The sequence below is a fragment of the Lepisosteus platostomus genome, chromosome 24 (genome assembly GCF_059453375.1).
Source record: "Lepisosteus platostomus isolate fLepPlt1 chromosome 24, fLepPlt1.hap1, whole genome shotgun sequence".
In the NCBI taxonomy this organism is placed as follows: Eukaryota; Metazoa; Chordata; class Actinopteri; order Semionotiformes; family Lepisosteidae; genus Lepisosteus; species Lepisosteus platostomus.
In genome coordinates this window covers 5,726,265-5,750,096 of record NC_142634.1, presented here as the reverse complement: position 1 = coordinate 5,750,096, position 23,832 = coordinate 5,726,265, and the positions used below count along the sequence as shown (strand labels likewise).

At 44.6% G+C, this 23,832-nt stretch overlaps 1 protein-coding gene across 3 annotated transcripts in view; it reads right to left on the bottom strand.

Annotated features, from left to right (window-relative positions):
• Positions 1–3,610: 3,610 nt before the first annotated feature.
• hic2 (hypermethylated in cancer 2) overlaps positions 3,611–23,832 on the bottom strand; it is a 30,567-nt gene continuing 10,345 nt past the window's right edge. For all 3 annotated transcript variants that reach the window (XM_088618005.1, XM_088618006.1, XM_088618007.1), the window contains exon 2: positions 3,611–11,789. In XM_088618005.1, the coding sequence (XP_088474131.1) occupies positions 10,068–11,789 (1,722 nt within the window). In that variant the 3' untranslated portion in view covers positions 3,611–10,067. The remainder of the gene's footprint in view (positions 11,790–23,832) is intronic.

The following is a 23,832-nucleotide window of genomic DNA, read 5'->3' as shown; positions in this document are numbered from 1 at the left end:
TTCCCATCATCTGCAATGGCCTTTTCAGAAAGCTCGAAATCTTTCAGATAACTGGGTGGCCAACCTTGGTGCTGGAGAGCCACAATCCAGCTGGTCGTCAGCCTTAAATCACCAATTTAGAAGAACTTGGAACGTGTGGGTTGGGATCATTTTAGTTAATTGGTCCAATCAGGTAAGCTTCCAATCAGGTGAAGAAAAGCTTACTGTGGTTCTTGAGTTACAGAGTGAGATTTTCATTTCCAAGGATTTCTAAACTACGTATTTGACCAAACCTTAAAACTTGTTTTAAGAGAGTAGAACAGGCCCTGAAACAGCTTGCTAAAACAGGCGCAGTTGAACTACGACGATGAGCTGTACAGAAAAGCTCTCAACATCGATCACTCCAGAAAAAAATAACGTATCTCCGCAATTACCACAATTCTTCCAGTGTTTTACATGGTGCCTGCCTTTCATCAGGATTTTAGCAGTTGATTTTTTTGGCTTATAACTCATGTTGAAAAGGATTTCTCAGAAACACCAAAAGCCAACAAAACTCAAAGCACTAAAATAGTGCCAGAAGACGCAACAGTGATCCAGTTGACTTAGCATATGAACACAGCCATGTCCCATGGCCGGAATTATTAAAAGCAGATTTAAATCAGGCAAGCAGAAAAAAAAAACACCAGGGTTAGAATAACAATGCCCACACAGAGCAGAACAAGCAGAAGCATCACTCCCAACACAAAAAACACCTGGTCAATTTCTGTGGCGTTTAGACTACTGGAAACGGGGGGGATTAGTGTTCGACTTTTCTGAAGAAAGAGTGTGGGAAAAGGTTGTAAAGTTTATTACCAATGTTCTCCACTGCTTTTCATCCATTTCCAAGCTCGACTGCTTGAGGCACAGTGAAGCAAGCACAGGCTAGTCTATTTGTCACTGGATGCTGGTGGGAAATTCCCACTGAATGTCTTCCTTTCCGCAGACTGCTGTATAATATACATTCTCAGCCCAGGCTGCTCATATTCCTCTCGACAATTACTGGCAAAGGATACATTGCTGGGAGATTTGAGTCTTTGGCCTTGATATTCGCATTTTCAGTCGAAACACATGTGAGTGACATGCAGCACAGCATATCGAGTTGGGGGGGGGGTTCAACTTTTCAGTTTGCTTATTTCTTCTGTGCCTCACACATAAATGTAATATTTTTTCCCCGACAGAATCAGTACAGAAAAAACTGCTTTAAGTTCCATTCTGCGTTAAAATCCAGTATTTCCTAATTATACAAAAAGGCGAAGAATTCTGACACACTACTGAATCCTATTGTGGACAGTAATATTTATGTTACTGTAGGTTTCCTAGGAGAATTTTACAAGAAAATAAAAATGCTTAAACCAGCCTCCATTAGGAATTTATTTCAGCTTGCAATCCATGACAGTCCTGTACCAGTACAAAGCATCTTTCTGACCGCTGGCTTCCGGGAGGTGTGGGGGTGTGTGTGCGAGGAACAGACCGTCCACACCCTGCTCATTGTTCTTAAAAGTGACCCTATTCAGGGTCATTCGGCATGTGACACCACTTGGGGCACGGCTAAGGGGTCTGCACTGCACACTGCAAAACGAACCACAAAAATGCCAGCTCGCTTCTCCCAAAGATAACCCCCCTCCCCACACACACAGACACCTCCTTCACAACGCCAAGGCAAGTAAAAACAAAGAAAATCCTGCTCTCTGGGTTCACCACCTCCAGGCAGGAGCAGGGCTGTCGGCACGCTATCTCGCGGGGAGCTCTGCTCCAGCTCTCCCCGATGTGCCCCCGTTGGTACAGAGCAAAGGCTCTGGGAGAGACAAGCCCCTGTGGCACAGCCCACAGCCCACACCCCCGGCTGGGAAGGGGCCCCACAGCCTATCTCCATCTCATCAATCACAGGCAGGCCAGACACAAGTGCCCCAGTGGATAAGGCTGCAGAATCTCTTCCCAATTTGTACACCGAGGCGAAGCAAGGAACTCAGTGAGATTGGAAGGAAACGCATAGTTTAGTAGGGCCACAGCTTTTGACCACAGCTGGTTTGCAGAGAAGTGCTCGCACGTCCAGCATAGTGTAAGGATATATACTCCTGGCCTGATTTATAGCCATGTATATCATTACCGATTTGAAACAGCACATATTAATATTGGCTTTCAAAGAGAAGTGAAGCAGAAGTCCATTGCATTTCGCTCAGAAGCAACAGTATTCAGATAAGGAACAGTGATGATGTGGAACACTTGATTTAGAATTTCTACATTTTAAAGTTAAGAGCACCAGCTTACTTTCAGCTGTAAAGGGGGAATACCTTGTATAAAGTAGGTTTTGAATATAACATTGCAAGTCGAAAACTCCCCCCCCCAAAAAAAATGCTGTTTGACAGTTGCTGCACTCCAGCTCTCCCTTGTGTTGGCTCTACCCAGAACCCAGAACTCAGTTACCAGCCTGAGCCCCCAGCAGGTATGAGGGTGGTGTCCTCTTCTCGTTTGTGGTCCGTTTTCAACTCTGTTCAAACGCATTCTGCGTAGAAGCCTCACATTTTTCTCCCTCATGATACGTCGGCAAAACCAACAACTTTTCAAAAGCAACGAATGAAGACCTACAAACCCACCCACGGTTTAACAAAAGCAGCAGGAATTTTAACTGCACAGCCACACTCTCACAGGTACAGACATATGTGACGGGCATTACAAAAAAGCAACAGATGAGTGCTGGAACCAATAGGGTTAGCTCTAATGTCTTGCAGTGTATTGGGGTGTTAGGCTACATGTGTGGAAGACCTTCTCTTTGGCTGAAGAGCAGATACATTGTCTCTTCTCACCCCGCCCAGCTGGTACACTGCAGAGTGTGTGTGTGGGGGGGGTGAAATGACTATGGGCAGTGCAGCAGACATTCCACTGTTTGAAGGGACTCATGAGGCTCTCAGACTTCGTGGTCTGAGAAGCACGGGGGCTCATGGTGTCTACAGGTTTTTGCTCTTGATTCATTTCAAGCATGAGATTAAACTCGTTCACCCCTCCGATATATTTCGTCAAGGGTGAGCCGCAAGCTCACAAGTCGGCATCATGTGATGAAAAGTAAGCAATGTGTAGCTAACCCTTCCCGAATCGAACAGCAGAGTTAATCACTTCAGGACGGAACCGAAAAACTGTACCTACCTTGTAACTCACAGGCCTATCCCATCCTTGAATAGCAAGATTAGACTGGTGTTCTTTATCTATATAGAAAACAAGCATTGACAGACCTCAGGGGTTTCAATCACTAACTGAGGTAATCTCTAAACAGACTTTAAACCACAATTTAGAACACTTAAATACCCAAGAAACATTTACAAAGGCCAAGAGACAGTCAGTTCACCCAGGGGGACAGCCATGTTAAAAGACATTTTTGAGCAGCAAAGACTCACCGCAACTGAATTAAAGCACATTCTCATGTGTAAAAAAATTGTGACCAGACACGTCATATACACATTCACATCTTTCAACAAACGCGCTCACAGGATACGTCCAATTTTTTTTAAAAATAAAAGGCTGGTTATTCCTACCCACATGTATTCCTGTGAACAAAAGCAATAACAATGCACGCATACCAAGGAGAGGATTCTACACGTTCTGTTTTCAATCAAGCTTTTAATGAAAAGATCATAAAATAACAGTTTTTTTTTCTCATTGCTGTACATTAAGACTGCAAGACTTTGAATGCTGAGATCAGCACAATTCTTATACTGTACTCTATTTTTATGACACGTTGAGTTGTAAGCCACACGCAGTATGCAGCTCTGACCTGAATATAAGCTCTCTGAGGAGTTGGAACTGAACTTGAGCACCTTGGGTGTTGCCAACAGCAAGTCTACTTCAAGGTTTAAGAGTCGTCTTTTTTCCTATTAAAATTATTTATGGTCAAAATACCCAACTCATCCAGTTCTGTGCTTCCGAACTACAAAATCTACATGCATTATTAACATTCTGATCTTTCACTTCAGAAACACACTTCGAACCAATACAGCTCTCTTCCCTCCAGATGAGTCCGTCTTTCGGATCTGCCTTGCGATTCGCAATTCTTCAAGTACACAGCTAGCAGCTCGGTTTGAACCAGTGTGCGTTTCGCAGATCCCCCTTTTCATGACCACGAAATAACGTGCGGAGGGACGTAGCTAAAGGTTTCAACATGCTTTTCTTGTGAAGAAGACCAAAACGACAGGCTAAAAAAAAAAAACGAGCATGGAAACTCATAACCAGCTGATATCTGGGAAATTCCAAAGCTGACACACAGGTCTATCATTAGTTCACGTTCAGAATTTGTGGATGTGGCAACAGGTTCTGAATACGGGGTTGGCACAAGGCTTGTGCAAGATGCGCGGTGCACTGAAGAGAACCCTGGTGCTATCTGGGAAGTCTGAACACTCAGAATGGCTGACCAAGGATAGGTAGTGTGTTCATGGTGGGGGGAGGGGAGGAGACAGTCTTGAGCAAAGCAGCAGAACAGGGAAGGGCGAGGTCAGAAGGCACCTGACGTGTCCTAGTCTTTTTTTTTGCGGCGACTCCGAAGCAAAACAGAAACCCGCACTGTTTGCGCTGCATGGTGAAGCTGGCTTTGGTTTAATTTGACAGGGTAAACAGGGAAACAGGGCCACCCATCCACTTGGGATTCAGGATTTTCATGAATGCAAGGAGGCAGGAAGACTCCAGTTCCGAAAATTCCCGGGGTTAAAGAAATGAGATGCAAATGGCTCAAAAGGAAAACAACAACAACAACAAAAAAAACACTGCTAAGCGCACAGGCGACATGAACCAAAACGTCCTATGAAGTCCAAAACGCAAAAGCAAATGAACTTGATGTGGATTCGCTTTCGTCAGTAAGTGAAAGCTACAACAGAGTCCCTGCTATCTTCCAGGTCATTTAAAGCTTTGTAACACTGAACGATGAGAACATAACACACAGACACACACCTATAACACTAAAATGAGGTAATGAAACATTAATTCATGAAAACAGGTAGATGTGACTTGGGGACTCGTTCCAAACATAAAAAGTGCAATTTATAAAGCTATTTCAATCCACATCAGTACAGGGAAACAACAACAAAAAAAAAGGTTTTCATTTGGAAAGCACACAAATTTAAGAACTAAAGACGGTGTTACTTTTAAAGAGGCTTTGGCTTTCTGAGGGAAAGGCTTGTCGAGATCGCCTTCATTTTTTTTTGTCTTTTGTTTTCATCACAACGCGTCTTGGGCAGCTCTGCTGTGGCAACACCCCTGCTTCTGGTTTAGAAATCGCATACAGCAACCTATGATCGGAGTCAGCATCTCGTTGCCTCACAGTTCCGACTCGGATGACAGAACTCTGGCAGTGACAACTTAATCACAGGATTTGTCTTGGTGCCGATTGTAAGAGCACAATTTGTTTTACAGAAATCGACAACAGAGAGACGCCAAACGTAGGTTGTGTAGTTTTAGGCTATAGTAAAATACATCAATACCGTACAAAGAACGTCATTTATCTTCTTTGAGAAAAAAAAAAAGATACAAAAAGGTGCATTCCTTGTACTAACTTCACAGGTTATGGTTTATGGCTATGTTTTGAGTAACAGTTTATTTTAGCTTGAAATCCTGTAAAAAAAAAAAGTTACAAAATAAAAAGAAACTGACCCTGCGAACACCTTATTTCACACACTGAGTGAATCGCTAGCAAAAGTGAATACAGGATCTGAGAAATAAATACATTCATTACTGACAATAATAGACATTTGATAAAAAAAACACTGTCAACAAAGTGTTTGCACCATCTTGGTTTGAAGTGAGGCCAGCCAGGACACTGCTGCTTTTCCTAGGAATAACCCCCCCAGAACATCACAGAACACAGTGAGCGCAACCTACCAGACAAGAGGAGAAAATCACTTCTAGTTTAAAACCAAAAGCTATCAATACGAATTCCCATCTGATACATATTCACATAAGATGTTACAAAAGATCAACTACCACTGAATTACCCCTCCCCCCCACCCCAAAAACTATTCCTAAATAGATTAATTTTAGGTATCATTTTACCCTTTAAATAAAGCATCTGGATACAACTGTAAACATTTAGACACCCATACGTATGTACTACATATGAAAGTCAAACAGGCGTTTGGGTGGCCATAGAAAAAGACGTGACCCTTTCTTTAAAAAAAGACGCAGCTCTCTGCCAGATCCTCGGCCTTCAATTAGATCACTTGAGCCAGGAAATGCTGAACGACAATAGAGCAGGCATCTACAAAGACGCCACAGCCAGCTGGAAAGGGGTCCTTAGAGAGATCCCACTCCCATTTCAAATAGGATCCAACCTTTCTCAGGGTCACAAAAGCATGATAATAATGTCTTCACTTTGGCAGCAAAGCCGCAGAAAAGCAACAACTCTGGCTGGTCTCACTCCTGCTGAGGTCTGAAACTGTAGAAGTTTATGTAAACAATGAGATAAATACATAAGTATCTTTTTTTTAGAGCCACACGAGGTTCCATAATTATTCAAATGTGCTTTGGTTTAAAAAATAGTTTGTGGATTTGGGTATGAGCTTTTTTTAATTCTTTATACAACTTTGCTACTATTTTCTGAAAACATTCTGGAACTAACGACTAAAGTATAACTTTTTTTCTTATTTTTGAGCTGCCCCACCTCTTGTTGAGGTTTTTTTTTGTGTTAATTGAAAAAAAGTACCCCCCTCTTAAAATCTTAAATATGAAACTAGTGTTTTGCTTTTTCATCATTAAAATACAGAAATTGATACAATACTATGTCTTACAAATGTAGCTGATGGCTCCATGCACAGAAGAATGGAACCTTCCCTGAAGTTTTGAGTAGTACTATTACTGTCACAGTTTGGAGTTTTTTTTTTCTTTCAAAAGTTCACCCTACTGCACACGTCTACTTGTTTACTCAGAAAAAGAGAGATCATGCCGCACAATAAACCCCTTGCTTAACACAGACATTATGCTGTACTGATTAAGTGCTGACAAGTACAATGGTTAACAGCTATACATCATGGATTCCTCAATGACTCTACTGAAAAAAAAAATCCTGCTAAGTAAAAAACTCTTAACATAAAACACAAAACACAACAAAGACAGCACCCATCTTGTGTCCTTAAATATTGGGAAAAAAAACACAAACGATGTCTTCCATTTAAAGCTAGATTCAGCAGAAACCGAGAAGGATAGGGAAAAATGTAGTCTTAAAATGGCTGTTCACACAGCGAAGTTTGAAGCAGATATAGCTGGTGTTTTTTAGGCCCCAAGACTATGAGGTGCCACATGAGTTTTTCATTAACCTTCTCCTGTGTAAGGACACATCTGGCCCAAAACTACAAGAGTAAGGAAATTCAAAGAAATAAAGAGGTCTGAATTGCACCAAATCCAGTGTGGTCTTTGAATGCAACTAAATCTTGTACTAAAAGCAGCAATGTCAAATACATATATATCTTATTGAAAAACAAACTAAAATAGTATCTTCTGACAAAAAAAAAAAGACTTCAACATGCTTTGAACTTTTGAAAAGACGGTTTGGTACATAAGGAATCCAAGATGCAGATGCCTCAAACTGCACTTGTTAGTTCAGAATCTGACCATAGCTGCATCCCAACACTGACTTTACACACGCAGAAAAAAGGACGAGGACTTCTGGAGAAAGACAAAAATAAGGAAGGAATGCCTACACCAAGACTTGCACTGAAGGTCCCTTCACCTCACGTGATTTAAGACAAACTGGACGATGTCTTTACCTTCCATCCAACAACAAAAATGTCTGGTCAATGACTGGGCACAAGGTTTTATTATTCTTTGCTAACAGCCACCCTTGCCCAGTAAATTGAAGTAATTTGCCTACAAGAGGGACAAGTGTTTACTATCGTCATTGCTAATATGTTCATATAAACTGAGAGAGACTAGCTCCAGTGTTGTAATGAGGCAAGTGAACTCAGTGGTACAGCCACTGGCAGAGGTTGCAGATCCAGTTCAAAAGGTATAAACCCAGAAACGAGAGAACACTTGTCTTTTTTTCCCCCCAAAACTGATGTCCAGTTATCCTACACCTATCTCTTTCAGGGCTTCACAAGTCTAACCCAAACTAACAAGCAAATGTAAAACTTCACATCTTTAAATTCAATTACATTTTTTTTGGTCTGAACTGAAAAAATCAAATAAAATTCTGATAAAGACATGTCAATAAATTCATGACAAGGACCCCTGTTAACAAAGCAACAACGGTTCGAGGGAAGATTGTAAACTCTTGAGTATTTGAAAGTTTACAGTTTTCACCAGCCCACCTAACAACAGAAGGTTTTACTTACAAATCAAAACAAAAGACTTTCATTGGTCATAAATACAGTGGTTAGCTAGACTCCCACCAGGCCTCACTGTAGAGTTCTTTGATTAGAAGTAGTATCGAGTCCATACAGGAAAACAAAACAGCTAAATAACTCCGCTACATCGAGCATTTATGCACAGTTTAACTTTGGTTATGAACTTCTCTAGTAAGTTTGTTGTTAGTCAGTCCTCTTCTCCTTGGAAATTGGTTCTTTGGAAAATACTTCCACACACCTAGTCCAGTGTTACCTATTTGTTTCAGACAAGGTAATTACAGTACTTTTTGAGAAGGGCGCCCTGACCCAAAAGCTATATTTTCCTTGAAAAAAAAGCCTATCTAACAATGAAAACCTGTGGTGAAAGATGGGCGGGATAAAGCATTATGTTAAGTTCACTGTACTCTACAAACTTTGTACATTTAATTACATTAAGGAACCCCTAGTCTTCCACTAACCAAAGTATTGTTCATAAGTATAATAAAGAGGTAGCAAGGTTACAAGCCTGTTTCAAAGGACTTGTCTGTTTTTGTTTTTTTAGTGAGGGGAGGAAAGCGATACATACACGAAAAATGCAGAACAAAAAAAAAACTGTACCTACAGAACTTGCAGCAAGTCCAACCTACACCAAATAAAGCACCCCCCCCACCCTAACCCCCCCTCCCCCCACAAGTAATATCCCAAGACCTTCCAGTTTAAACATTCACATAAACATTACAACAAGTTTTCTTTTACTAAAACAAGTACCTCTAGGCTCTCTTTTTTCTTTACTTTAAGGAAATACCCCCTGTCAACTACGAAAAGAAACTAAGGACCCCTCTCACTCTCAGAACTCCTGTAGAAGGAGAAGTCAGCAGCTTCTAACCATGGGCAAGGTGAATGGTATCGTTCCTGGGACACAGAAATAACCATCAGGCCAGAGCAGGGAGTCGGGACAGTACTTCTCTTCAACGCCCCTGAGGGAAAGAGAAGGCAGACCAGGCCACAGCGGACCAATACGAACCTTTCTTCTCGGACAGCCAACAGATTCGCTCACCTGTCTGTTCGAACTGCCAGGTGGGAATCTCTGAAAAAACATCATGGGGTTTTAGCTTAAATCAATCGGAAATTTCTATCATGGAATCGACATGCATGCAGCTGTCCCTTCTCGCCGTGCTGTCCTCTCTCTACCACCCCTCCTGAAAGGCCACGAGAATGGCCAATTTCAAGCCCTGTCCAAGACTCTACGGCAGTGAGGAAGGGCGATATGCATGCACAAACGAATCAAGGTATCGGAATTAAGTGGAATCTGAAGAATTATCTTCAAAACTGCAGTATGTCACATCTACCAAAAATCTGGGCAAATGAGATAAACCTTGCTTGATCTCCATTTTGCTGCCGAAAAAAGAAAGCAGCAGAATGAAGAACAAGCTAGCTTTCTTTCAGATGTTGGGGATCCGACAGACGTCTGCCCACAGTGGTCATGATGCAATTTCAGTAACCCAGTCACTTTCACAGCAAGTATTAAATTAGAAGAGATGCTCCATTGCACCCATGGTTATTTCTGAAGCAAGACAACCCCTTTAAGAACTCTTTCAAAAGCTTCTCGTCTTGTTCTGTTGGTTTGTTTCATCTTCCTGCTGCAGAAAGCAGAGAAAGCACATTCTCTGGACACCTGCATACACCCTAAATGGGCGTATGGACGCGTTTATTAACTTAACTTTTTGTTATTAGCAAACGAAAGTCTTTGGCTTATGTTGGGGAGGTATGCATTCGCAGGTGGCTGATCAGGTTGCGCTGCTGGGTGAACTTGCCGCCGCAAAGCTGACATTCGTACGGTTTTTCGCCTGAGTGGACTCGCATGTGCTCCGTCAGTCTGTACTGCCGCGTGAAGCGCATCCCGCACTCCTCGCAGGCGAAGGGCTTCAGGCCCAGGTGGCTGCGCATGTGACGCGTCATGGTGCCCCGCTGGGTGAACATCTTGCCGCAGATGTTGCAGGGGAAGGGGCGGGTCAGCCAGTGGGTTTTCTCGTGCTGCCGCAAGGTGGCGGGATCCTTGTAGCTCTTCTCGCACACGGAGCACTTGAAGGGCCGGGACTCGGTGCCGAACGCCGAATTTTGGGTGGACAGGTCCTCCGCCTCCTCCTTCACGTAGGAATCCTCCTCCTTTATGTAGAGCTCCTCCTCCGTGTGCGTCTCCACGTGGGCGTTCAGCTGCTCCGAGCTGGGGAAGCCCTTCCCGCAGGGGATGCACACGTACAGGTTGTCCCCATAGGCCACCGGCTCGAAGCCCTCCTGCCGGTACACGTAATTGGCGCTCGTGTGGCCGCTCTCGTTCTCGCTGTGCCCGCTCTCGTCGCTGTTCTCCTTGCCGTTCTCCGCGTCCTCCTCCTTGCACTGGAAGGAGTGCTCCGAGCTGTAGCCCGCGCTGCTGCTGCTGCCCCCGCTGCCCCCGCTGCTCAACTTGGGCCCCACGATGACCCCGTTGGGCACGGGCCGCTCCTCGTCGGCCGCGCCCTTGCCGTCGAAGGCGGCCTCCTTCTTGGGCCACTCTTTCTTGCGGGCCACGTGGCGCGAGCTCTTGCGCGGCTGTCCCGTGTCCGGGAGGGGCTTCGTCTCCTCGCCGGCCCCTCCCCCCAGGTCCATGGGCTCCCCGCTGTCCAGGCTTTGGGGGTTCGTGGTGGAGTCTTCAAAAGAGGCACTGTTGGCTGTGGACACTGAGGCAGATTGGGGGGATTCCTGTTGGTGGTTGTTTGGGCTGACCTCATCCGGGGCAGGACACACCGAAGGGCTCTTTTTGGAGAGGTCCAGCCCCAGCTCCTGATCGCCGACGCTGCTGATGTTGCCGTTGCTCCCGCTGTTACCCACCGCCCTCTTCAAGGCCTTGGCGCTCTCGCGGTTGGAACTGCCGACGTAGACCTCGTCATCCGACAGCTTGTCCTTCATCAGGTCACCGTGCTGCTTCTTCCCACCGTCCCTCGACCCCGAGTAGCGGTTCTGAATGACCGGCGTGGAGGACAGCCGCTGGTTGCGGAGCGGTCTCCCCGCGCTGGGGGTCACGGGCTTGCTGGGAAGAGGTTTGCCGTTGCGCTTCAGTTTTTTCCTACAGAGGGCGGCCAGGTCGTGGAGTTGGAGGTAGCTTGCTGCCGTCAGGAGGGCGTTGAAGTTCTGGTCGCTGGTCTGATCCGTAGATAAAAGCTTGCCGGTGTAAATGAAGTCCAAAATCTGTCGAAACACGGACGGGTTGACCATGTCTGTGTCCAGGTTGATTAAGTTGTCGTGAAGGACCAGGGATTTAAAGTATATGCTGCTGGCCGCCAAAATGTTTTTGTGTGCCCGAAAGAGGGCATTTTCTACCACTATGATAACGTCACAGAGAAAACCTTTGGCTCTTTGTTGGTTCAGCTGCAGCAGCAATTGTTTGGCATGATTTGGCAGTTCCATTTCCACCCTCTCTTCACACCCCTGTGCTACCTGGAGGACAGAAAAACAGAAGAAAATCAGATCGTGATATAACCTTTCATGAGCAGCAGTGACAATATAACTGACCCTGCCAGACTGGAAAGAGCTCTTGATGTACAACCAGTATTGTGCACCTCTACCTTCACAAAGTGGACTGACATAACGTACGGAAAGCATGCCTCTCTCCTCTTGTCATGACTTTGTCTTAACCTCCCTGCTGGCTAACAATAGGAGGTAGACAGAATCCGGTTTAATTCCTAGCTGTGCCAAAAAAAAAAGTTTAAATGAATCGTTCAGTGAGGGAAGACACGAGGGCTGGAGTTCCACAATGACAGCGCCCAGATTTACAACCACTCCACCACCCCACCCCTCCATCTCAAGGGCCATGTTGTCACGCTGACCCAATCGAGACAGCCTCCTCTAAATAACAAAGGCATCTCCTCTCCACAATACGAGACCTGCTGCCAAACAAGGTGTATTAAGAAACGTGCCCCTGCACAACTGAACACTAACGGGGAAAAACTCAAGAATCACCGTTAAGCACCTCTACACAGTAGCCTCTCTTCCTTGATTCATAAACGTATGGTGGCAGCAGACATCAGAAGTTAAACATTTACAGAAATATTGAAACATCTGAGTGCTCAATCAATAAGGCCAGAGAGGACGCTGGAATCAAATTAGCTACTTGATCTCTGTGCTCCACAGAACATGGCACTCAAGATTAATTAGGATATTACAGTACTGAAGGAATTAAAGCTATTCACTAGTGTGCCAGGCTGAGAGGGAGGGCACCGTAGTATAGTATAGATGGAACAGAATTTAAAAAACCTGAAACTTCACAATAAATGGGTAGAGACAAAAAAACAACAGAGATGGACTGGTTGGGAAAAGATAAAAAGAGTCAGAAAAATCTGGATAAATCCTGAAGAATAATTATGTTTATAGCTGAGGCATCTATTGTACATTCTTACAAATTACACAGCTTCATAGTCCAACGGCTTAGTTACTACTTTCTATGCTTAAAGTGAGACAAATTCCACTTTCTGTGGGTTCATTTCAAACGTGTGAATGATATCGGGATCGCTTTCCAAGTGTAGCCACTATACCCTCTTGATGTTGAAGAAAAGACTTTACTTGTGTTTGACTTCACTCATGTTTTCCAGGCTGCTAGTATTGTTCTTTTCTACAACATGCGTTCAGAATGCTGCTTGTGCTATCCATTAGCGGGAAGAAACAGCAGCCCATTGAGAACTTGCCCATTGTTTGCGTATGGGGGTGGGCACAGCTCACAGGCGGTGTTCAGGATTAGGTGTAACCTGATCAGGTAAACCCGTTACAAAAGACACAGCTGGGTGTGGCAGAGAGCACTGATCCTGTGACAAGTGCCCCAGCAGGCCTCAGCTTGTTGCTTGCTTCCCCACTGCCATACAGCCGTACAGAGATACTGAGAACTGAGGGGCCTTTAGGAATTCTTGGGAAAACCGAATTCTTGGGAAAAGTGACTCGACAAGGGCAGCACCATCTTCTCTTTTCTACTTTCTCCAGTCAGCACAGAGCTGACTTCTGTCCCGGGTTAAATTCTGGCCTGGCGCACCTTGTGTGTGGAGTTTGCATGTACTTCCCTCCCGTCCATGTGGGGTATCTCCAGGTGCTCTGGTTTCTTCCCACCTCTTCAAGACATGCGGGCTGGGTTGACTGGTGTCTTTTAATAGCCCCAGTATGTCACGTGCCTTGTTTTTCACCGATGTCCTGCCCAGTGAGCAATCCTACACTGCTTTACAATATCTACCTGTGCTATAGTATGCAGACAGCGAAACAGATCACAGACCCATTAAAACATCTCCCAGATTTACTGACCTTTTACCAAAATGTTCACGTAACAGAAAAAAGCTTCTGAAAATGAATCAATCTCATGTAACAAAACTTCATAGGCAGCACAAGAAAGCCATCTGTAAATCTATGTAGTTGTGATCAAGTCTATTAACAGTGGTTTGACTTCAAACTACAGAAGCAACAGGCCCACCTCTATATTCTATAGAGGTCTATAACTTCAAACTTCAAAACTTCAAATACTTCAAACTTCGGCTATTCGGGTGGGTTTAAGTTCCCCTCGAAGCCATATTAAAGGAAGCAGATAAACACACCCCTTTAGCTTGCAAAAGAGCAGAGCTACAGCAGTGAGGACAGCACCTGGGATCACAACCTGACCACAGCAGCAACAGACGCCGGACGTGGTCAGCTTAAGCTGCAGTAACACAGCCACCTTCCCCCCCAAAAAAAATATATTCGAACATTCAACAAGGGGAGCCTAGCACGCGACGAGCAAAGTCACTTCTGCAGACAAACCTACAAAATAAAAACAAAAAACATTTTCGGAGGACCGAGTCAGGAGAAGCAGAGCTGCCTCCCTTCCCTACATCATTTTTTTTATTGTCTGCCTTCTCTCAGTGAATTGGCCCCCACGATCATTCGCTTAGTACAGGCATGACCCCAGCATCCCCTGAGCTCAAGCCCATCCTTGTGTGACAATCAGGGCAAGTGCATCACAGCCCAGCTACCAGCTGGGACCCTACCCAATGCACAGCACAGTCAGCCAGGGGAACAGGCAGTTAATCAGCAGCAAAGCAGGGCACGTGTGGCGTGCATTGGATGGGCACAGATACGTCTTTATCTCAGATTTTGTTTTTGAGGACAGTATTAGAAAGTTATGGCTCGTTTTCAAAAGATTCTTATCAAATAGAGAAAACAGGGGTATGTGTATGTGCTTGTATGTGTGTGTAGGCGGGAAACAAGCTCTCAAGCTTAAGTAAAACAAGCTCTCCTTATCTCTCTGAATACAATCACAAAACATCACAGCAAATTTTAAGCTGCCAGGCTACATGTTTCATTCTGGGAAACCGGCAGTGCATCTCCACATCATTTCAGTGACACACTGAACCTTCATTGTGCAATCCGTGAACTGTTCTTTGTACAGCCGTCTCCATTAACACAGGGAAGGACTCCATAAAGGAAAAAAAGGGGGAAATGAACAAATCGAATCCCGATCCATTGTCCCACGGAGACGGTGACCAGCAATCACAGCCGCGGTTATGAAACGTGAAAGGTCTGGAAAGCCGAGCGGTCCCGTCAGGCAACACGGATCGCATCCCTTCACATGCCTGGCCTCTGGCAGCCTTTCAAAGGAAACGGCGCGTCTCAGTATCTGCCTGCTCCTGCCATCCCACACGACACCGAGCCGGAGTGCGGCTCTGCAGGAAGACTGATAGCAATCGGTGCATTGTCTGAGCAGCAGGCTTCAAACAGACCTGCTACTCTGCAAACAGTGTCTTCTTTCGACTCCAGTTAGCCTTATCACCGCCGTTGAAACAAGAGGAACAGGTCTTGGGAGATGGCCAACAGTTGTGAAAAAGGAGAATTCAGGGAGCAGTCCCCGGTTTTGTTTTTTTAAGGAAACGGGCCTATTTAAAACTGACACACACACACCCTCCGAACGTCGGGCTTGGCCTGTCAGCTGCCACGCTCCCTCACGGTTAGGAACAAGCACTCCGCCGAGTCCAGCTGGAAATCAAAATCCCCTGGACGACACCGTGATACGCTCGCCGCCGAAATACCCCCCTTCCCCCCCCAGAGAGGCGAGCAGGTGAAGGGTTAACATCGTTGTGATAGCTCCTGCCTTTACCTGGGGCCTCTTCACACCTGATTCAATTTACAGGAACAGCAAGTGAGCGAGTCCGCACACCCACAAGGGGACTCGGTAGCTGCGAGCTTGTGGAATTAATCACTCTGGCACCGTGCCACCGGGTCAGAGGGCTGAACACGGGTCGGAGACCGGATAAAAAAAACCCAAAACATTGCTGCATCTCGGAGACACTGCTGTTGCGCAGTAGGTTTGTGGGCACTCATTTCTGTATTCGTCGTTACTCGTTCGTTTGGAAGGAGGAAAAAAAAAACAGAATTAAGCACTTACAGCAAAGGCTTTCGAGCAGGGGTGTGCGTTTGTCCCAAAGGCGCTCCTAACTGTCACACGGGGTACGCAGAACCAATCAGTAATGCAAAAATAATCCAATTTCTGTGAAATTACTTTTTAATTGTATTGTATAGTCTATTATCTCTACATCACTGCACATTTATATTTAAATTAAACAGTAATTTAATTTACTGTATATTCAGCAGCTCATAGTTTCATTCTCGCTGTGTACTTTTAAAATCAGTATTCCGGGGGTGTGCACAGCTGAATTTTCCACCCAGGCAAACTGACATATTTAAGTCACTTGAATAGAGAAAGCAGGTGTTGTTTTTTTTTTTTTTTAAGCGAAACTGGATAAACTCGTGACAAACAAAAAAGGACTAAGAAAAGAAAATTCAAAGTGACAGAGTTAGTGAGGTACAGTGGAGTCTACTCGCATTCTGGATTCAAAGAGGTGGGTCAGGAAGATGAACGTTTATGCAAATGTGTTTCTAATTGAACAAACCTTCTAATTACGATAGGGAACCATTGTTATTATAAAGAGACGTATCTGAGCAACACTGAAATGTAGAACGCTTCCCAGATGACTACAAGTGGTCTATAAAGTCGTACATGTGATTATCACTCTAAATTGCAAAATCCAAGAAAGGGCAAAAGAAGGTCAAATCTTTCTTCCTCCTGCACCCAACATGTGCAACTCAACTTCTGATAGCAGTTAGAGTTGGAAAGATTTCAATTTCACAATCCAAAGCTTGTGGAAAAATATCCCCCAAAAAAGAGGAACAATATGGAAACTTTCTGCTGCGCCTAACGTCAGTTTCACCCCAGGACAACGAATCCACAGATGAGCTAAACAGCTCTCGGCTGTTTGGATTTCTCCTACATTTAGAAAAAGTAAACCACTGTTTGTGAAAGTTTGGGGCAGGAAAACCCAACTCCAGGCCTCAAGAGCCACTGAATATGTTTTATAGTTTTCTTTGAACCTCCAATGTCTCAAGAATAATGTGAGACTTCAGTTTCTCCAATAAAGCAAAAATTTTAATTAGGCATTTAAGGGCTCACATGAAATGATAACCAAAAAGTCTTGGGCCCTCCAGGGAAGGAGTTTTGTACCCCTGGTATCTATAAATTAAAGAGATTAAATTTATTGAAATGCAGGCTATTTTAAAAGGCACACTGAATTAAGAAGACATACATAGAGAGAAATCATTACATTAAGCACCATTTTGATGAGTATCTCCGCCATATGGAAATGTTTTATACCCCCAGACCTAGATAAGAACAAACGGCAAGTAAAACATATATTTTAAATAAGTACTTGGACTGTTCTATCAATTTTAAACTCCAGCAGCTACAGTTGGTTATACTCAAGATGACACCTTGAGACAGACCGGGACGCAACATTACAAAAAAAAAAGTTGAAAACCACCGATTTACATTACAGAAGAGCAACACCTAATCTGGGCTTTGTGCGCCAAGCACAAATCTTGCGAAACGTCCAATCTATGGGCTTTGTACTGTACAGCAGAGGCCAAAACTGAATATGACCGTTTAACTTCCTGGAGTACATGAAGGAATACAAATCTGGACGGTCTCTGGAAAAGTTCCAGAGTCTCTTTATACAGTCTACTTAATCTCTATTGCTTGATCTCTTTCCTTCTTTCACTCTTTGTGTGCATTTTAAATGCAAATGGTGAAAGTGAGATATGAATCATTCACATCCTGAACGTTGCCATCACTCCTACCCAGGCTAAACACAGCTGTGACTGCCTAGGACTGAACTATTGGACTGAGACCTCCTAGTGTCCCTGTGAGCAGGAATACTGAATATAAGTGGCAGCGTAAACAGCCTGAAGTGCCCTCTTTCAGTCACAAGAAAGCACAGAGCACAAGGCGAGGCTTTTAAACTCACAAAACACACTTTGTATACAAGCAAGTCAGCAGCAAGAACCGTGTGACCTCTCCCTGTGAGTTTAATGCAGGGCAGCGACGACGCATTAGGGCTTTTTCAAGAGACCAGAACGCCAGCAAACGCGAGCTGGAGATTAAAACTCTGAGGAGTGGAAGGGAAGACTGGAGCCATCTGTTTCTTCCAAAGCCATCACAGGAGACGCTACACACTACGAATCTAACCCGTCAACCATTTTCCTAAACAAGCAAGGGGAGTTTCACACTTGATGCATACAAGTCCTTAGTCAGGAGCAGAACTGTGGACTTACTTGGTGATTAAAGTGAAAGGACAGTATAAGCTGAAATGAATGCGCCGCATGTGATTTGATAAAGAGGGTTGCTAACAGTTTGGACAGTTGCAAATTGTTATGACACGTGAAGAAAGTGTGCACCACCATTAGTCAGCTAGTCATGTCCAATATTTTTGAGTTAAGTGTCAATTGGATCCTTCGCCCGACATCTGCTTGAAGTACAGGCGGAGTTAGGGGGGCTCAGATTGCCCTCTCTTTCAGGAACATAGTCCTTTGTCCTTGACGCATTTCAGATGGGAAAGGGTTAAATAATCCTTCAAGGAGCGCAGACCCAATGACATGCTGTTACTGAGGCAGTGCAATTCTAAACAAGACAGCAAGGACAGGAAGAGACCAAAAGCTTTTTGCCAATGTGTAGTAATCAGGCTACACTCGCAATAAACCCTGCTTGCGGTTCTGAGCTGCTACCAAACTCCAGTGTGGTTTTCTGCCTGAAACAGGAAATTATTAATACTGCATCTCTTAGCAGGCTCTCAATGCAGAAATGAGAAAGGCTCCCAGAGTTGCCCTTTTCAATAACCTTTTCTCCAATCCATTCAATTTGGAATAGTCAAGTGCGTGAGTTTCTTTACAGGCAGTCGGCTCACAGTTGTAAACCCCACCTCGGCACACGGGGAGAGTGAGGAAGCACAGACAGGCTCTGAGCCCTCGCAGACAGCGCTGCCCCGTGCTGGAGGGTCAGAGCTGATCTGAGGAGGGTGCGTGTCCCCACACTGAAAGGGCCGTGAGCCTGCAGGAGCCGAGAGCACCCTGGGTCAAACAGACTATTCCCACCACAGCCCCTAGGAGAATCCTCGACACAGTCGGCCAGTGACGTGACAGGCTCGAACCTGCGACACCTGGATCATAGTGCTCAGTTTCACTTAAAAAGAATGAAATGCACCTAGACTCAGGACAACGTTTGGCTCTGAGTGGAACAGGCTATGCAAACAATGACTAAATATCTCCCTTCTCACCAGTAACTCTATTCAGCAATTGAGGTCGGAGCGAAGCTTGAAGAGGCTTCATGAAGAACTTGCTGAATCTTGATCTACAGAGGCAAGTCATTCTGACTGTTTGGAACTTAAAAGCCTTTTGAAAAAAAAAATCCTCATCTCTGTTATCTATTTTAAAGTAAGAATCTGACAGGCTCTCAAGAGGGACGTTCCTGCTGGCAATATAGAGGAGTGCAAATCACCACAGTAAATGTCCACAGGGGTGTGAAGAACAGTTAAACCCAAAAGCAAAACTCACTGTTGATTTCTCACTATATTCTATAGTGGTGTACTGGTGCTCAAAACCGCAAAGGCGGGGAGCAGTGCTTTTATTTAAAGCACCAGCGTAAGTTTCGATTGAGCCTAGCTGGGCACGACCGAAAAACCGTTGAGAGATATCGTGCTTGTCGCTGGAGAACGACTGACCACTCCAGATGATGACAAAGCCTGTTATATTTGAAAGGAAGTGTGACAGGTCAATAGAACATCTTGGTGATCTTAATTCCCTGCACGAGCAGGATGACAAAGTCTTTGCCCGATTATACCAAAACAATATCACCGGTGTTTTGATGGTGAGGCAAAGAGCAGAAGTACGAAATCACAAGAGAAAAAGGCTAAGCTATAGGCAGCAGGCAGGCAAGTTAAAGAACAGACGATACTGGCTGTTAATTGGGAATTGACTAGCTCAGGGAAAACAGAAAGGAGGTTTTACTGCAGGGATGGACAGTGCTAAACAACATTGTCTCTGCTCAGACAGAACACTGAGGAGCTGCCTGAGTGCTGAAGCACATTCCTGCTCCTAAAGACAATTATATGAGCAATTAGAGGCAGGAGAGATTTGGATACAATGATAAGGGATAAATGTGCCCACTCAGATTTATGACAATGGAATTAAGATTAGTTTTTCTTTTAAGCCAACTGACCATTTTTATTCAGTAGTTCATTCATAATGCCCCTGTCTGTTAAGTAGGAAAACAAAATTCCTAATGGGTTAAAGCATTGACCTTATAACAGTTTGAAAGGCTTTTAGATCCTGAATGAAAACATACAGGAAAGGTAGACTGGACATGCTAGGAGCAAGAAAACCATGAGGCTAAAAAAATGCTCGGCAATACCACTGAAATGAAGAGACCATGAGTACCATTACTAAAGGGAGTAGAAATGAAAAGGACAGGATGAAAACAACTTGGAGAATTAGTCATTCCTGACAAGAATTCCTTGTTTTTCATTATACCTTATTGATGATCAAATCTTGGTTGCTGGTGCATATGACCATATTGTCAAATAGACTTAAATCACACCTCAGATAATACTGCGTTTTTCTGGATGTATCCCCTGGGGCTACTCAGTGATCACCTGTACATGCAGGAGCAGCCAATGGATCTGCTATACTGGGGCCAACAGGAGAACACCAGCTCATTACGGTAGCTGTACAGTAGGCTCTGGCTCAGCTACATGAACAGGCGATAGTAGAAGTTTAACAGGACCAGCTTTCTAATTCATTTCTTCTGGAATTTAAGTGCTCGTTTGATTTGGAAGCTCCAGTCGCGTCTTTGCATCCCGGCGACCCCTGCAGCGCCTTGGAAGGGCACAAGGAAGTGTTGAGGGGCTCCTCCATTCGCTTTTGAGCCACTGCCAGCAGGAAAATATGGGGGGGGCAGGTCTAGTAGCAGGAGAGGTTCCTCCCTTATAGATGTCGCTGCCACGCCCACCTGCCCGGGGGGGTTCATCGTACCACCGAGAGCTCAGAGAGCGCCGGCCGACTAACCACAGTCACAGTCGGCTAGTGACATGTCCCGGGTTCGACCAGCTGCGTCCCAGAATTCAACCTGAGCTCGGAACAAACAACTGTACTAGCTCAGCCACCCAGGAGTCGCCCCTAAATTCACCGATGTCAGTTTGGGATGCATCTTAAACCCTCAAGTTTGCTTAAAGAATCTCGCGCAGAGCGCGGCACACTGGTGTGCACTTCTGACACAGGCTATATATAACTGCCAGCAGCTCTGGGATTAGAGCTTTTAAATGTTTCCAGTCATTTTTTAATTAGCCATTTCCAAAATTTACTGTAAGTTATTATTATGCTTTAAATGACGTAAAGGGGATCTGCACTTCTAACAGCATTATAAAATTGCTGTAATTAAAAAAAATCTGTCATGCTGCAACAATTTAGCCCACCAATTCTCTGACCGTCTCGAGGTTTAAGCGGAGAAAAACAGGCTGTTTCGAAGAGAAGAAAAACTGTTTCGAAATCAGTCTGTAGGACGGGGCCCTCTTGTAGGTCTTTTCAATTTCAATGAGGTTCTTTTTGGTCGTGCTCAGGCTCGTTCAGACGAGTTCAGGGGTTTTCCCTGGGTGCAGAGATTTCAACAAGTCTTGGCGTTCAGCATGGCTTGATCAGAAAGCATAAAAGACTTCAAAATCAGAAAACAAAATGAGGACTCCAGTGAAGGAGACGAGGCGCTGTAGAGAGTTGAGCACGCGCAGTGTTAATGAAGAGGAAATTCCTCTCGTCCAGCTCTCGTCCAGGAAAAGGAAAACGGAGGGCTCGGAGGCACAAAACATGAAATACACTCCTGGACAACTACAGTGTCTACTTCAGGTCACTTATAGCACACAGGTCAGTAAAACACTCAAAGTAACAATCGCAGCACATCTTCAGAATTATCTTCCAAGTTCCATCCTTAAGGTACCACAACGAGTCGTGCAAAACCTATAGTGGGGCACACAACACACCGTTACACTTCAGCACGACACTAATTCACAAGAACATGCAGCACAAACCCGGCCAAAGCTCCCACAGGTGTGATCTGACCGCGAAGTGCCAGACGTGCAGCCCTCATCTCCACTGGTAGACTCATCTGCCCTAGCTGTGAGAAATCCAACCGCCTCCCGCCCAGTGGTGGAGATCCCAGCTGACTGAGCTGTGCCCGGTGTGCAGATGCATCCACCCTGCCCCTCCCCGGAGACTCCGCTGGGTCACGTGTGCCCGTGATAGATTAGGGTTCATTTCCATTCAGCTGAAGACACGTGGGCGAGCACACTACATGGAGTGCATACACAAGTGTCAGACCCCCATGGGTGTGCAGGTTTTTAAGGCACAAACAGGGTACAGAAGACAGCGTGCATTCGGCGCCGTTTACAGAACCCGGGTAATGCTTCTACACTGTCCGAAATCACAAAAGAACAAAGGAAACTATGAAAATGTGTCATTACAAAACCGTAACGTGGAACACTACTAATCTAGATCCCCTCCGCATTCTAATTTCCTCCAGCAAATGTTAAACTTTCTACTCTCTCACCTGGTAAATGCGCAGCACTTTAGCTGAAAGAGCAGAGAGACTGGAAATGCTAAAAGTAACCTGTTAAGTAAACATGAAGTGATGAAATGTGAATCAGACTGCAGGATTAGAGTTAATTACTCCCACGGCCAGCGCCAGCGAGCTTTAACACCACGACTGTTGTGTAGCAGACTCCGCCTCGCAACACTGTTGTCTACTCTATGTAACAGAGCACAAAACATTCACGGTGCGCTACGGATGAGCCAGAGCTTATTCCTGGTTTTAAAACATCGCATGTCTCGTCAGGAGATAAAAGAAGTTTTAAAAAGCCCTTAACATTCCTGCCTGTTTTAAATGGACGACAACACATAAGCAATTCCCTTCATGTTTGCCACTGCTTTTTAAAACTCCACAGCTAAATACCATGAATTTGTTCAACATTCCTAAATGGCAAATCCAAGATTGATTCATAATTATTCAACAGTCACAAGACTGATACAGAGGCTCAGTTCAAGAAGTCCCATCCAGTTCTCTCATTGCATTCAGTTTTTAGCTACATAACTAAATTAAGCTGCCTAATTGAACCAGTTCAGTTCTCCTCGCAAAACTTGTGCTGCCAACACTTCGGTAAGAACTATAGAAATCTGCAGTCAGAAACACCCATTAGGTGTTGTAACAGGTCTTGTCTGTTAGTTGCCAGTCCCTGGCATAACAGTATTAACTTAAATCCTCACGAACATGCACACTGGCCAAGACTTTCAACAATATTAGAAAAAGTCAAATGCACACACACTTCGAGATGGAAACCTTCAAGCCATAAAAACGATAGACCTGACTTTCAAAGATCAAAGATTTCCTCTCCAATTCAAACTTTCACTTCAGAAAAGGTGTTGCTTGGGGGGGGGTTGATCAGGCCAGAACAAAACACCAAATGTAAAAAAAACAAACCATGATTTTTTTAAAAACCTTTTCTGCTCTACTGCTCGTGTTTTTTTGCGCTTCGAAATGAATCACAGCACGCTTAAAAAAAAAATTCAAGCGTGAAACTGGCACAACCGCCAAACCAACTTAAATTGTACAGCCAGCTGGGAAGATTGCTGTGGTGAGACTTAAAGAGTTGTAACCATTCCAGACCGCATATTAACGTGCTGCCTATTGGCGAACACAGCGAGGGAGGATGTCAGGTTGTGGTGAAAAAGAAGCCTGTTTGGGCTGTGCATCACTAATGACAGGCTTGCGAGTATCATCACAGACTCCCGTATCATTAAAAAGACTTGCATCTGCACAGCAGAAGCACCATTTACTGCCACCTGGATCCGAAATCGGCTTTCCAGAGAAATATTCATTTTACCAATGATCTCTCTTCAGCTGATCTTCAATGATCAGTCTTTATAGCTACTCTCTAAAAAAGGCTGTGCAATGATTTATATGTGCTTGGTAAACTGTCAGAGATTCATCTTTGGCGTTTACTGAATACATTTTGGCCTCACGAATGTGTAATTACACTTTCTGTAGCAAATGAACTACAGCTGCCCAGCATCTTATATTCTACAGCTGTGTAAATCAAAAGGTGAG